We start from the raw sequence: 17088 nt of genomic DNA, 5'->3' as shown, positions 1-17088 counted from the left end.
CACACCTATTAAGCAGGCCACCTTGACTCCGAGCCCCCCTGGTGCACTACTCATGATATATATGCAAACCTATTAAGCCAGGCCACCTTGACCCCGAGCCCCCCTGGTGCCCCACTCATGATATATATGTAAACCTATTAAGCCAGGCCACCTTGGCCCCGAGCCCCCCTGGTGCACCACTCATGATATATATGCAAACCTATTAAGCCAGGCCACCTTGGCCCCGAGCCCCCCTGGTGCCCCACTCATGATGTATATGCACACCTATTAAGCAGGCCACCTTGACTCCGAGCCCCCCTGGTGCACTACTCATGATATATATGCACACCATTAATGTCTACGCTAATGGGACTGTCGTGGTCCAAGGTCCTCAGGCCAACCTTCACCTCTTTGATAGACGCTTCCCACGCCTCATCAACTTCCTTTCCTCTCCTGCTGTCCCCCCTCATCTGTCCTCGGCTACCTTGCCTCTACCCTCCCTCCCTGCCCCCTCTCTTGCTCCTTCTTCACCTCCCTCTTCTACACCGCCGCAGGGCGTACCTCTGATCTGTACCCCTCCCCGGAAATCCTTCAAGGATGGCAACCTTCTCCACATTGCCACACTCAACGCTCGCTCTGCCATCAGGCGTTCCTCTGATATCTGCCGCTTTCTTGAGGAACTGGACATTGATGTCCTCGGTCTTACTGAGACATGGTTCACGGCCAGCTCTGTCACCAGCTTTGACACACTCCTACCTGATGGCTACAAGATCCTCTCCCTGCCAAGACCCAACCGTGCAGGGGGGGGGTAGCCCTTATTTTCCCGGAGTGGATTCCTGCCACTGTCACTCCTACGCAGACCTACTCCTCTTTTGAATATCTTGTCTGCCGACTCTCTCTCTCTCCTAGCCATTCCCTTACCGTGGCTACTATCTATCGGCCACCTGGTCAACTTTCCTCCTTCCTCTCTGAGTGGGCTGACCTCTCCTCCTCACTCCTGTCCTCTACCACTCAACTCCTCTTTCTTGGTGACTTCAACATCCACCTGGATGCCTCCTGTCCCCCCACTGGACTCTTTCGTGACCTCTGCGACTCTCTCTCACTCTCTATTCTCCCGTCTGGGCCTACTCATTCTGCAGGGCACACTCTTGATGCTCTGATCTCTTCTGACCTTCCCCTCTCTGTCCCTCTCTCCACTCCTCTCTCCTGGAGTGATCACTTTCTCCTATCCTCCCACCTCACCCTCCCTACCCCACAGGCAAAGCCACCCTCATCATTGCCACCCACATTCTCGGTCATTCGACCCATGAAGCGCGTGTCAGTTGCGGCTTTCGCTGCCACCTTCTCGCCCCCCCCTCCCCCTTCGGCTGACTGCCACCCTGACACAGCCCTCTCCTTGCTCCACTCTGCTATATCTGATACTCTTGATATCCTTGCCCCTGTCATGAAAATCCGCCTGAAGCCCAAAGCCAAATGTAACTCCTGGTATGATTCGGATCTCGTCACCCTAAAATGCAAGTGCAGGGTGGCAGAGAGGAAATGGCATGCTTCATGTTCATCCTCTGACAAACTGGCCTGCCGCCTGCTCCAAAGGCAATACCGTCTCTCTGTTCTCACCAAGAAGAGAGCCCTTATCCAAGCCCGCATCTCTGCGGCATCTAACAACTCGGCTGAGCTCTTTAAAATCTGCAAGGAGCTTGCCAACCCTGCTGCAGTCTCTACCTCTCCTGTCCCCTCCCAGGCCCTCTGCACTGCACTGGCCTCCCACTTCATCTCTAAAACTCAGGACATCCTGTCCTCACTCTCCTCCTATCACCTCCCCCCCTCTCTTCCCTGCTCCTCCTCTGGCCCTTCTGCAGCCACCCCTCCTCCCTCCTTCTCTGCCTTTCCCCTTTTTTCTGCTGACGAGGTTTCCAGACAAGTCCGATCTATGAAAGTCTCGTCTAAACAGATTCACCCCTGTTCCTCCAAAACTATCAAGGACCACATCGACTCCCTGGCTCCTGCCCTGGCTGACTTTTGCAACCACTCCTTCGCCTCTGGAGTCTTCCCATCCCCCCTCAAGCACTCCCTTGTGCACCCTCTCCTTAAGAAACCCTCTGCCGACCCCTCCTGTCCGGCTAACTATCACCCAATCTCCATCACTCCCTTCCTGGGCAAGCTCCTGGAGAAACTGGCCATCTCCCAGCTTAATCTCCATGCTGAAGCTGTTGACAGTCTCCATGACCATCAATCTGGCTTCAGAGCGGCCAGAAGCACGGAAACTGCTCTCCTGAACATCCGTGAGGATCTGCTCTTAAACCTCGACTCCAACACTCCGTGTGTTCTCATTCTGCTCGATCTCTCTTCTGCCTTTGACCCTGTCAACCATGCCATCCTGCTCAACCGTCTCCGTGATAACCTGGGTATCACTGGTCAGGCTCTGGCGTGGCTGACCTCTTTCCTTTCCAATCGACCCTCCCAGGTCCAACTTGGGTCCTTCCTCTCTGACATCTTTTTCTCCACCTGTGGCGTTCCCCAGGGATCTAATCTCTCTCCCTGGCTGTTCAACCAGTATCTGGCACTCCTTGCCCACCGCATCGCCGCCCTCTGCCCCAACTTTCAGTGCTATGCGGATGATACCCAGCTCATTTTCAGGCTACCCTCGGCCTCCTCCTCTCCCTCCCTCATCTCTGACTGTCTGTCTGCTATCCAGGATTGGTGTGCTGCCAATGACCTCTGCCTTAATGCTAGTAAGACTGAGATCCTACTCATCGGCACACCCACTCCCTCCTTCCCTGCAGCTCTCTGGCCGGCCTCTCTTGGCCCTCTTCCTGCTCCTACCTGCAAGGAAAAAAACCTCGGGGTCATCTTCGACTCCACACTCTCCTTCTCTCCTCATATATCTGACGTCTCTAAGAAGTCACATTACCAGCTGCACCTCCTCAGAGGTATTCTTCCCTTCCTCTCCTTCCCCCAGAAGCTCACTGTCTACCGAGCCCTGGTTCTCTCGAAGCTGGACTACTGTAACAGCCTCTATCTTAATCTGCCTGCCTCCACTCTCCGCCTTCTGCAACTCATCCAGAACAGAACTGCGAGACTTGTTCTTGGCCTCAAGCCCATGGACCGTATCTCTCCAGGACTGAACTCTCTACACTGGCTCCCAGTGGCTGCGAGGATTAAGTTCAAAACCCTCTGCATTGTCCACAAGGCCTTCTGGGGCCTGGGGCCTAAATACCTTCAACTCTCTCTTCCTAAATATCTTCCTTCCCGAGCCCTACGCTCATCCGTCTCCAACTCCCTCAGGGTCAGCCGCTTCTCGAAGCAACGAGCTGGGGGTAGATCTCTCTCCGTGGCAGGTGCCTCCCTCTGGAACAGCCTTCCTGCCTCCCTGAAACTTGAGGAGAACCATCTCCGGTTCCGGAAGCACCTCAAAACCTTCCTCTTCGCTTCTGCTTTCTCTCTCCCTCTCCCCTGCTAAATTCTTCACCAAAACTGCACTGATCCTGCAACTGGGCCACTCTCACCGACCTCGGTCCTGGACCCAGTCACTCTTCACTTGCACTGCCTCCCTGGCAACCCCTGCACTGCGGGACTGTCTCTGTATCACTACAGCCCCCCCACCCCCTCCCCAGCACTTGTCTGCACTTACCTTGCACTTGCCACCAGCTGGCCCTATTTATTTATTATTTTATTTCTATTCTACTATTTGTATTGCACTCCCCCCTCCCCCTTCCCCTTGCATTTTTCCCTTCCACTTACCCCTGCACTTGCGCGGTCCGAATGACACCTGGCCTATTAGGATCGTTGTCTGTCTTCCCTTTGTTCCCCCCTCCCTGCCTCGTCGCGCCTTGAAACACTTGTGTATGGGCGCGTTACAAATGCCATATCATATCATATCACCTATTAAGCTAGGCCACCTTGACCCCAGGCCCCCCTGGTGCACCACTCATGAGATATATGCACACCTATTAAGCCAGGCCACCCTGACCTCGAGCCCCGGTGCACTACTCATGACATATATGCACACCTATTAAGCCAGGCCACCTTGACCCCGAGCCCCCCTGGTGCCCCACTCATGATATATATGCAAACCTATTAAGCCAGGCCGCCTTGACCCAAGCCCCCCTGGTGCACCCATCATGATATATGTGCACACCTATTAAGCCAGGACACCTTGTCCCCGAGCCCCCCTGGTGCACCACTCATGATATATGTGCACACCTATTAAGCTAGGCCACCTTGACCCAAGTCCCCCTGGTGCACGACTCATGATATATGTGCACACCTATTAAGCCAGGCCACCCTGACCACGAGCCCCCTGGTGCACCACTCATGATATATATGCACACCTATTAAGCCAGGCCACCTTGACCCGAGCCCCCCTGGTGCACAACTCATGATATATATGCACACCTATTAAGCCAGGCCACTTTGACCCGAGCCCCCCTGGTGCCCCACTCATGATATATATGCACACCTATTAAGCTAGGCCACCTTGACCCCAAGCCCCCTGGTGCACCACTCATGATATATAGCAACACATATTAAGCTAGGCCACCTTGACCCCGAGCCCCCCTGGTGCCCCACTCATGATATATATGCACACCTATTAAGCCAGGCCACCTTGACCCCGAGCCCTCCTGGTGCACCACTCATGATAAACATGCACACCTATTAAGCCAGGCCACCTTGACCCCGAGCCCCCCTGGTGCACCACTCATGAGATATATGCACACCTACTAAGCCAGGCCACCTTGACCCCGAGCCGCCCTGGTGCACCCATCATGATATATGTGCACACCTATTAAGCCAGGCCACCTTGACCCCAAGCCCCCCTGGTGCACGTCTCATGATATATGTGCACACCTATTAAGCCAAACCACCTTGACCCCGAGCCCCCCTGTTGCACTACTCATGATATATATGCACACCTATTAAGCCAGGCCACCTTGACCCCGAGCCCCCGGTGCACGACTCATGATATATGTGCCCACCTATTAAGCCAGACCACCTTGACCCCGAGCCCCCTGTTGCACTACTCATGATATATATACACACTTATTAAGCCAGGCCACCTTGACCGCGAGCCCCCCTGGTGCACGACTCATGATATATGTGCACACCTATTAAGCCAGGCCACCTTGACCCCGATCCCCCCTGGTGCCCCACTCATGATGTATATGCACACCTATTAAGCCAGACCACCTTGACCCTGAGCCCCCCGTTGCACTACTCATGATATATATGCACACCTATTAAGCGAGGCCACCTTGACCCCGAGCCCCCCTGTTGCACTACTCATGATATATAGCCACACATATTAAGCTAGGCCACCTTGACCCCGAGCCCCCCTGGTGCACCACTCATGAGATATATGCACACCTATTAAGCCAGGCCACCTTGACCCCGAGCCCCCCTGTTGCACTACTCATGATATATGTGCACACCTATTAAGCCAGGCCACCTTGACCCCGAGCCCCCCTGGTGCACGACTCATGATATATGTGCACACCTATTAAGCCAGGCCACCTTGACCCCGAGCCCCCCTGTTGCACTACTCATGATATATATGCACACCTATTAAGCCAGGCCACCTTGACCCCGAGCCCCCCTGTTGCACTACTCATGATATATAGCCACACATATTAAGCCAGGCCACCTTGACCCCGAGCCCCCCTGGTGCCCCACTCATGATATATATATATGCACACCTATTAAGCCAGGCCACCTTGACCCCGATCCCCCCTGGTGCCCCACTCATGATATATATGCACACCTATTAAGCCAGGCCACCTTGACCCCGATCCCCCTGGTGCACCACTCATGATATATAGCCACACATATTAAGCTAGGCCACCTTGACCCCGAGCCCCCCTACTGCCCCACTCATGATATATATGCAAACCTATTAAGCTAGGCCACCTTGACCCCGAGCCCCCCTGGTGCACCACTCATGATATATGTGCACACCTATTAAGCCAGGCCACCTTGACCCCGAGCCCCCCTGTTGCACTACTCATGATATATAGCCACACATATTAAGCTAGGCCCCCTTGACCCCGAGCCCCCCTGGTGCACCACTCATGAGATATATGCACACCCATTAAGCCAGGCCACCTTGACCCCGAGCCCCCCTGGTGCACCACTCATGATATATATGCAAACCTATTAAGCTAGGCCACCTTGACCCCGAGCCCCCCTGGTGCACCACTCATGATATATATGCAAACCTATTAAGCTAGGCCACCTTGACCCCGAGCCCCCCTGGTGCCCCACTCATGAGATATATTCACACCTATTAAGCCAGGCCACCTTGGCCCCGAGCCCGCTGGTGCACCACTCAATATATAGCCACACATATTAAGCCAGGCCACCTTGGCCCCGATGCACACCTATTAAGCCAGACCACCTTGACCCCGAGCCCCCCTGGTGCCCCACTCATGATATATATGCAAACCTATTAAGCCAGGCCACCTTGACTCCAAGCCCCCCTGGTGCCCCACTCATGATATATATGCAAACCTTTTAAGCTAGTCCACCTTGACCCCGAGCCCCCCTGGTGCCCCACTCATGATATACATGCACACCTATTAAGCCAGGCCACCTTGACCCCGAGCCCCCCTGGTGCCCCACTCATGATATATATGCACACCTATTAAGCTAGGCCACCTTGACCCCGAGCCCCCCTGGTGCACTACTCATGATATATATGCACACCTATTAAGCCAGGCCACCTTGACCCCGAGCCAAATGGTGCACCACTCATGATATATATATGCACACCTATTAAGCCAGGCCACCTTGACCCCGAGCCCCCTGGTGCACCACTCATGATATATAGCCACACATATTAAGCTAGGCCACCTTGACCCCGAGCCCCCCTGGTGCCCCACTCATGATATATAGCCACACATATTAAGCAAGGCCACCTTGACCCCGAGCCCTCCTGGTGCACCACTCATGATATATATGCACACCTATTAAGCCAGGCCACCTTGACCCCGATGCACACCTATTAAGCCAGACCACCTTGACCCCGAGCCCCCCTGGTGCACCACTCATGAGCTATATGCACACATATTAAGCCAGGCCACCTTGACCCCGAGCCCCCCTGTTGCACTACTCATGATATATATGCACACCTATTAAGCCAGGCCACCTTGACCCCGAGCCCCCCTGGTGCACCACTCATGAGATATATGCACACCTATTAAGCCAGGCAACCTTGACCCCGAGCCCCCTGGTGCACCACTCATGATATATATATGCACACCTATTAAGCCAGGCCACCTTGACCCCGAGCCCCCTGGTGCACCACTCATGATATATAGCCACACATATTAAGCTAGGCCACCTTGACCCCGAGCCCCCCTGGTGCCCCACTCATGATATATAGCCACACATATTAAGCTAGGCCACCTTGACCCCGAGCCCCCCTGGTGCACCACTCATGAGATATATGCACACCTATTAAGCCAGGCCACCTTGACCCCGAGCCCCCCTGTTGCACTACTCATGATATATATGCACACCTATTAAGCCAGGCCACCTTGACCCCGAGCCCCCCCTGTTGCATTACTCATGAGATATATGCACACCTATTAAGCCAGGCCACCTTGACCCCGAGCCCCCTGGTGCACCACTCATGATATATAGCCACACATATTAAGCTAGGCCACCTTGACCCCGAGCCCCCCTGGTGCCCCACTCATGATATACATGCACACCTATTAAGCCAGGCCACCTTGACCCCGAGCCCCCCTGTTGCACTACTCATGATATATATGCACACATATTAAGCTAGGCCACCTTGACCCCGAGCCCCCCTGGTGCCCCACTCATGAGATATATGCACACCTATTAAGCCAAGCCACCCTGACCACGAGCCCCCTGGTGCACCACTCATGATATATAGCCACACATATTAAGCTAGGCCACCTTGACCCCGAGCCCCCCTGGTGCACCACTCATGAGATATATGCACACCTATTAAGCTAGGCCACCTTGACCCCGAGCCCCCCTGGTGCACCACTCATGAGATATATGCACACCTATTAAGCCAGGCCACCTTGACTCCGAGCCCCTCTGGTGCCCCACTCATGATATATATGCAAACCTATTAAGCTAGGCCACCTTGACCCCGAGCCCCCCTGGTGCCCCACTCATGATATATAGGCACACATATTAAGCTAGGCCACCTTGACCCCGAGCCCCCCTGGTGCACGACTCATGATATATGTGCACACCTATTAAGCCAGGCCACCTTGACCCCGAGCCCCCCTGGTGCACCACTCATGAGATATATGCACACCTATTAAGCCAGGCCACCTTTTACCCGAGCCCCCCTGGTGCACCACTCATGATATATATGCACACATATTAAGCCAGGCCACCTTGACCCCGAGGCCCCCTGGTGCACCACTCATGATATATATACACACCTATTAAGCTAGGCCACCTTGACCCGAGCCCCCCTGGTGCACCACTCATGATATACATGCACACCTATTAAGCCAAGCCACCTTGGCCCCGAGCCCCCCTGGTGCACCACTCATGATATATATGCAAACCTATTAAGCCAGGCCACCTTGGCCCCGAGCCCCCCTGGTGCCCCACTCATGATATATATGCAAACCTATTAAGCCAGGCCACCTTGGCCCCGAGCCCCCCTGGTGCCCCACTCATGATGTATATGCACACCTATTAAGCAGGCCACCTTGACCCCGAGCCCCCCCTGTTGCACTACTCATGATATATATGCACACCATTAATGTCTACGCTAATGGGACTGTCGTGGTCCAAGGTCCTCAGGCCAACCTTCACCTCTTTGATAGACGCTTCCCACGCCTCATCAACTTCCTTTCCTCTCCTGCTGTCCCCCCTCATCTGTCCTCGGCTACCTTGCCTCTACCCTCCCTCCCTGCCCCCTCTATTGCTCCTTCTTCACCTCCCTCTTCTACACCGCCGCAGGGCGTACCTCTGATCTGTACCCCTCCCCGGAAATCCTTCAAGGATGGCAACCTTCTCCACATTGCCACACTCAACGCTCGCTCTGCCATCAGGCGTTCCTCTGATATCTGCCGCTTTCTTGAGGAACTGGACATTGATGTCCTCGGTCTTACTGAGACATGGTTCACGGCCAGCTCTGTCACCAGCTTTGACACACTCCTACCTGATGGCTACAAGATCCTCTCCCTGCCAAGACCCAACCGTGCAGGGGGGGGGTAGCCCTTATTTTCCCGGAGTGGATTCCTGCCACTGTCACTCCTACGCAGACCTACTCCTCTTTTGAATATCTTGTCTGCCTACTCTCTCTCTCTCCTAGCCATTCCCTTACCGTGGCTACTATCTATCGGCCACCTGGTCAACTTTCCTCCTTCCTCTCTGAGTGGGCTGACCTCTCCTCCTCACTCCTGTCCTCTACCACTCAACTCCTCTTTCTTGGTGACTTCAACATCCACCTGGATGCCTCCTGTCCCCCCACTGGACTCTTTCGTGACCTCTGAGACTCTCTCTCACTCTCTATTCTCCCGTCTGGGCCTACTCATTCTGCAGGGCACACTCTTGATGCTCTGATCTCTTCTGACCTTCCCCTCTCTGTCCCTCTCTCCACTCCTCTCTCCTGGAGTGATCACTTTCTCCTATCCTCCCACCTCACCCTCCCTACCCCACAGGCAAAGCCACCCTCATCATTGCCACCCACATTCTCGGTCATTCGACCCATGAAGCGCGTGTCAGTTGCGGCTTTCGCTGCCACCTTCTCGCCCCCCTCTCCCCCTTCGGCTGACTGCCACCCTGACACAGCCCTCTCCTTGCTCCACTCTGCTATATCTGATACTCTTGATATCCTTGCCCCTGTCATGAAAATCCGCCTGAAGCCCAAAGCCAAATGTAACTCCTGGTATGATTCGGATCTCGTCACCCTAAAATGCAAGTGCAGGGTGGCAGAGAGGAAATGGCATGCTTCATGTTCATCCTCTGACAAACTGGCCTGCCGCCTGCTCCAAAGGCAATACCGTCTCTCTGTTCTCACCAAGAAGAGAGCCCTTATCCAAGCCCGCATCTCTGCGGCATCTAACAACTCGGCTGAGCTCTTTAAAATCTGCAAGGAGCTTGCCAACCCTGCTGCAGTCTCTACCTCTCCTGTCCCCTCCCAGGCCCTCTGCACTGCACTGGCCTCCCACTTCATCTCTAAAACTCAGGACATCCTGTCCTCACTCTCCTCCTATCACCTCCCCCCTCTCTTCCCTGCTCCTCCTCTGGCCCTTCTGCAGCCACCCCTCCTCCCTCCTTCTCTGCCTTTCCCCTTTTTTCTGCTGACGAGGTTTCCAGACAAGTCCGATCTATGAAAGTCTTGTCTAAACAGATTCACCCCTGTTCCTCCAAAACTATCAAGGACCACATCGACTCCCTGGCTCCTGCCCTGGCTGACTTTTGCAACCACTCCTTCGCCTCTGGAGTCTTCCCATCCCCCCTCAAGCACTCCCTTGTGCACCCTCTCCTTAAGAAACCCTCTGCCGACCCCTCCTGTCCGGCTAACTATCACCCAATCTCCATCACTCCCTTCCTGGGCAAGCTCCTGGAGAAACTGGCCATCTCCCAGCTTAATCTCCATGCTGAAGCTGTTGACAGTCTCCATGACCATCAATCTGGCTTCAGAGCGGCCAGAAGCACGGAAACTGCTCTCCTGAACATCCGTGAGGATCTGCTCTTAAACCTCGACTCCAACACTCCGTGTGTTCTCATTCTGCTCGATCTCTCTTCTGCCTTTGACACTGTCAACCATGCCATCCTGCTCAACCGTCTCTGTGATAACCTGGGTATCACTGGTCAGGCTCTGGCGTGGCTGACCTCTTTCCTTTCCAATCGACCCTCCCAGGTCCAACTTGGGTCCTTCCTCTCTGACATCTTTTTCTCCACCTGTGGCGTTCCCCAGGGATCTAATCTCTCTCCCTGGCTGTTCAACCAGTATCTGGCACTCCTTGCCCACCGCATCGCCGCCCTCTGCCCCAACTTTCAGTGCTATGCGGATGATACCCAGCTCATTTTCAGGCTACCCTCGGCCTCCTCCTCTCCCTCCCTCATCTCTGACTGTCTGTCTGCTATCCAGGATTGGTGTGCTGCCAATGACCTCTGCCTTAATGCTAGTAAGACTGAGATCCTACTCATCGGCACACCCACTCCCTCCTTCCCTGCAGCTCTCTGGCCGGCCTCTCTTGGCCCTCTTCCTGCTCCTACCTGCAAGGCAAAAAACCTCGGGGTCATCTTCGACTCCACACTCTCCTTCTCTCCTCATATATCTGACGTCTCTAAGAAGTCACATTACCAGCTGCACCTCCTCAGAGGTATTCTTCCCTTCCTCTCCTTCCCCCAGAAGCTCACTGTCTCCCGAGCCCTGGTTCTCTCGAAGCTGGACTACTGTAACAGCCTCTATCTTAATCTGCCTGCCTCCACTCTCCGCCTTCTGCAACTCATCCAGAACAGAACTGCGAGACTTGTCCTTGGCCTCAAGCCCATGGACCGTATCTCTCCAGGACTGAACTCTCTACACTGGCTCCCAGTGGCTGCGAGGATTAAGTTCAAAACCCTCTGCATTGTCCACAAGGCCTTCTGGGGCCTGGGGCCTAAATACCTTCAACTCTCTCTTCCTAAATATCTTCCTTCCCGAGCCCTACGCTCATCCGTCTCCAACTCCCTCAGGGTCAGCCGCTTCTCGAAGCAACGAGCTGGGGGTAGATCTCTCTCCGCGGCAGGTGCCTCCCTCTGGAACAGCCTTCCTGCCTCCCTGAAACTTGAGGAGAATCATCTCCGGTTCCGGAAGCACCTCAAAACCTTCCTCTTCGCTTCTGCTTTCTCTCTCCCTCTCCCCTGCTAAATTCTTCACCAAAACTGCACTGATCCTGCAACTGGGCCACTCTCACCGACCTCGGTCCTGGACCCAGTCACTCTTCACTTGCACTGCCTCCCTGGCAACCCCTGCACTGCGGGACTGTCTCTGTATCACTACAGCCCCCCCACCCCCTCCCCAGCACTTGTCTGCACTTACCTTGCACTTGCCACCAGCTGGCCCTATTCATTTATTATTTTATTTCTATTCTACTATTTGTATTGCACTCCCCCCTCCCCCTTCCCCTTGCATTTTTCCCTTCCCCCTACCCCTGCACTTGCGCGGTCCGAATGACACCTGGCCTAGTAGGATCGTTGTCTGTCTTCCCTTTGTTCCCCCCTCCCTGCCTCGTCGCGCCTTGAAACACTTGTGTATGGGCGCGTTACAAATGCCATATCATATCATATCACCTATTAAGCTAGGCCACCTTGACCCCAGGCCCCCCTGGTGCACCACTCATGAGATATATGCACACCTATTAAGCCAGGCCACCCTGACCTCGAGCCCCGGTGCACTACTCATGACATATATGCACACCTATTAAGCCAGGCCACCTTGACCCCGAGCCCCCCTGGTGCCCCACTCATGATATATATGCAAACCTATTAAGCCAGGCCGCCTTGACCCAAGCCCCCCTGGTGCACCCATCATGATATATGTGCACACCTATTAAGCCAGGACACCTTGTCCCCGAGCCCCCCTGGTGCACCACTCATGATATATGTGCACACCTATTAAGCTAGGCCACCTTGACCCAAGTCCCCCTGGTGCACGACTCATGATATATGTGCACACCTATTAAGCCAGGCCACCTTGACCCGAGCTCCCCTGGTGCACCACTCATGATATATATGCACACCTATTAAGCCAGGCCACCTTGACCCCAGGCCCCCCTGGTGCACCACTCATGAGATATATGCACACCTATTAAGCCAGGCCACCCTGACCTCGAGCCCCGGTGCACTACTCATGACATATATGCACACCTATTAAGCAAGGCCACCTTGACCCCGAGCCCCCCTGGTGCCCCACTCATGATATATATGCACACCTATTAAGCCAGGCCACCTTGACCCGAGCCCCCCTGGTGCACCACTCATGATATATATGCACACCTATTAAGCCAGGCCACCCTGACCTCGAGCCCCGGTGCACTACTCATGACATATATGCACACCTATTAAGCCAGGCCACCTTGACCCGAGCCCCCCTGGTGCACCCATCATGATATATGTGCACACCGATTAAGCCAGGACACCTTGACCCCGAGCCCCCCTGGTGCACCCATCATGATATATATGCACACCTGTTAAGCCAGGCCACCTTGACCCGAGCCCCCCTGGTGCACCACTCATGATATATATGCACACCTATTAAGCTAGGCCACCTTGACCCCGAGGCCCCCTGGTGCACCACTCATGATATATATGCACACCTATTAAGCCAGGCCACCTTGACCCCGAGGCCCCCTGGTGCACCACTCATGATATATATACACACCTATTAAGCTAGGCCACCTTGACCCGAGCCCCCCTGGTGCACCACTCATGATATACATGCACACCTATTAAGCCAGGCCACCTTGGCCCCGAGCCCCCCTGGTGCACCACTCATGATATATATGCACACCTATTAAGCCAAACCACCTTGACCCCGAGCCCCCCTGGTGCCCCACTCATGATATATATGCACACCTATTAAGCCAGGCAACCTTGACCCCGAGCCCCCTGGTGCACCACTCATGATATATATATGCACACCTATTAAGCCAGGCCACCTTGACCCCGAACCCCCCTGTTGCACGACTCATGATATATATGCACACCTATTAAGCCAGGCCACCTTGACCCCGAGCCCCCCTGGTGCACTACTCATGATATATATGCAAACCTATTAAGCTAGGCCACCTTGACCCCGAGCCCCCCTGGTGCCCCACTCATGATATACATGCACGCCTATTAAGCCAGGCCACCTTGACCCCGAGCCCCCCTGGTGCCCCACTCATGATATATATGCACACCTATTAAGCCAGGCCACCTTGACCCGAGCCCCTCTGGTGCACCACTCATGATATATATGCACACCTATTAAGCCAGGCCACCTTGACCCCGAGCCCCCCTGTTGCACTACTCATGATATATATGCACACCTATTAAGCTAGGCCACCTTGACCCCGAGCCCCCTGGTGCACCACTCATGATATATATATGCACACCTATTAAGCCAGGCCACCTTGACCCCGAGCCCCCTGGTGCACCACTCATGATATATAGCCACACATATTAAGCTAGGCCCCCTTGACCCCGAGCCCCCCTGGTGCACCACTCATGATATACATGCACATCCATTAAGCCAGGCCACCTTGACCCCTTGCCCCCTGGTGCACCACTCATGATATATATGCAAACCTATTAAGCCAGGCCACCTTGACCCCGAGCCCCCCTGGTGCACCACTCATGATATATATGCACACCTATTAAGCCAGGCCACCTTGACCCCGAGGCCCCCTAGTGCACCACTCATGATATATATACACACCTATTAAGCTAGGCCACCTTGACTCTGAGCCCCCCTGGTGCACCACTCATGATATATATGCACACCTATTAAGCCAGGCCACCTTGACCCCGAGCCCCCCTGGTGCACCACTCATGATATATATGCACACCTATTAAGCCAGGCCACCTTGACCCCGAGCCCCCCTGGTGCACCACTCATGATATATATGCACACCTATTAAGCCAGGCCACCTTGACCCCGAGCCCCCCTGGTGCACCACTCATGATATATATATGCACACCTATTAAGCCAGGCCACCTTGACCCCGAGCCCCCTGGTGCACCACTCATGATATATATGCACATCCATTAAGCCAGGCCACCTTGACCCCGAGCCCCCTGGTGCACCACTCATGATATATAGCCACACATATTAAGCTAGGCCCCCTTGACCCCGAGCCCCCCTGGTGCACCACTCATGAGATATATGCACATCCATTAAGCCAGGCCACCTTGACCCCGAGCCCCCTGGTGCACCACTCATGATATATATGCAAACCTATTAAGCCAGGCCACCTTGACCCCGAGCCCCCCTGGTGCACCACTCATGATATATATGCACACCTATTAAGCCAGGCCACCTTGACCCCGAGCCCCCCTGGTGCACCACTCATGATATATATGCAAACCTATTAAGCCAGGCCACCTTGACCCCGATCCCCCTGGTGCACCACTCATGATATATGTGCACACCTATTAAGCCAGGCCACCCTGACCTTGAGACCCCCTGGTGCACTACTCATGATATATATGCACACCTATTAAGCCAGGCCACCTTGACCCCGAGCCCCCCTGTTGCACTACTCATGATATATAGCCACACATATTAAGCTAGGCCACCTTGACCCCGAGGCCCCCTGGTGCACCACTCATGATATATATGCACACCTATTAAGCCAGGCCACCTTGACCCCGAGCCCCCCTGGTGCACCACTCATGATATATATGCACACCTATTAAGCCAGGCCACCCTGACCTCGAGCCCCCCTGGTGCACCACTCATGATATATATGCACACCTATTAAGCCAGGCAACCTTGACCCCGAGCCCCCTGGTGCACCACTCATGATATATGTGCACACCTATTAAGCCAGGCCACCCTGACCTTGAGACCCCCTGGTGCACCACTCATGATATATATGCACACCTATTAAGCCAGGCCACCTTGACCCCGAGCCCCCCTGTTGCACTACTCATGATATATATGCACACCTATTAAGCCAGGCCACCCTGACCTTGAGACCCCCTGGTGCACCACTCATGATATATATGCACACCTATTAAGCCAGGCCACCTTGACCCCGAGCCCCCCTGGTGCACCACTCATGATATATATGCACACCTATTAAGCCAGGCCACCTTTTACCCGAGCCCCCCTGGTGCACCACTCATGATATATATGTGCACCTATAATGCCATTTTATATGTTCTTGTTTGCTCCGTTTGGTGCTATGCCGGTTTCCTGTTAGAATATCTGTGTAACACCTGCTGATGAATGTGAGTGTTTACAGGGTTTAGGGGTGGGGTATTTGTTTTCTGTGGTATGTTTGGGGGGAGTGGGTCAGAGAGGATGTTTGTCAGCTTATGTTACGACCGTCTTTTTAGTCTGTAAGTGTGTGCGTGTTGGTAAAAACATACCAGGAATGCTGAACCCCCAGGACTGGGATGCTTTGCTGACTGCCAGCTGGGCACATATTCCTGTTGCGCCCTCTGACAGAGGGTGTGATGATGCCAAGGCCAAGAGTTGCTGCTGTGCCAATTGAAAAAAGTCACTGGCTCTCAGTTGGAGCATTAATTAAATGATGATAATTAAATGGAAATGAATCAACGTGCCTTTATTGTATGTGGCATCTTGAGAAGCGTTGCTAGACCAGTTTCAGGACCCAAGGCTGGCAGCGAGCCTGGCACAGACCTGCCAGGAGGCGTGCCACTTATTCTCCAGAGTCGCCTCCCATCCAATGCAGGCTTATAAAAGTGGACCAACCCCAGGGTGGGCATTCAGAGAGCAACCCTAAAGCCAGCATGAAGAGGCTCCATGTTCACGGCCTTGCCTTGGCACTTTCCATCCTGTGCACTGCACTGGTCCTGGCAGATGATATCAGCAAAGAGGGTGAGTAAAGAGTTCAAGGGTCCGGGTAGGATGTCTTCTCTTGCCACCCCCGCACCCCCTCCGCCCCCACTGTCTCCCTCGCATTCTTTTTCTTCTCTTCCAATCTATGAATGCTTCATACATTAAATTCCAATCTAAACCCAGCATTTGTTGCCCAGCTTACCCGACTGACCAACACGCCCTGAACCCCTCAATTCAGTGTATTGCCCTGAAACGGCATTTACTCATTTTGCACAGCCCTTTAGTGGAACCATTGAATTATTTCTGTTCCTGTATAGCGCACACTAGAAAGAGAATTGCTGCTAGGCGCTGGAGAGTTGTTGCAACAGGAAGGAGGAGGGGAGGGGGGTAAGGGGAGAGTCTGCGGTGCAGGTGAACAGGCAGCCTTTTCCTTGCTGTCAGAACTAGAGCAGGGTGAGGCTTGGGGTGGGAAGCAGCTGGAAAGCCGCCATGAAGCACAGGTGCAGGTGCCCGACTGCAGCAGGAAGTTTGGTATTCCATGGAATTCTCCGTTCCCTGTCCCAATGGCTGTGCTCCCGAATTCAGGAATAAAATGAAAAGACAGGTGAAAG

General features: G+C 54.1%; 1 protein-coding gene across 1 annotated transcript in view; it reads left to right on the top strand.

Annotated features, from left to right (window-relative positions):
- The first annotated feature begins 16405 nt into the window (after window positions 1-16405).
- LOC138452540 (whey acidic protein-like) overlaps window positions 16406-17088 on the top strand; it is a 47966-nt gene continuing 47283 nt past the window's right edge. The window contains exon 1 of the mRNA XM_069604985.1: window positions 16406-16516. Within this exon, the coding sequence (XP_069461086.1) occupies window positions 16429-16516 (88 nt within the window). The 5' untranslated portion in view covers window positions 16406-16428. The remainder of the gene's footprint in view (window positions 16517-17088) is intronic.

This window comes from Ambystoma mexicanum, chromosome 4p (assembly GCF_040938575.1).
Source record: "Ambystoma mexicanum isolate Mex_15411 chromosome 4p, UKY_AmexF1_1, whole genome shotgun sequence".
In the NCBI taxonomy this organism is placed as follows: Eukaryota; Metazoa; Chordata; class Amphibia; order Caudata; family Ambystomatidae; genus Ambystoma; species Ambystoma mexicanum.
Note: the sequence above shows the minus strand (reverse complement) of the source record. Positions and strands in the feature narration are given on the sequence as shown.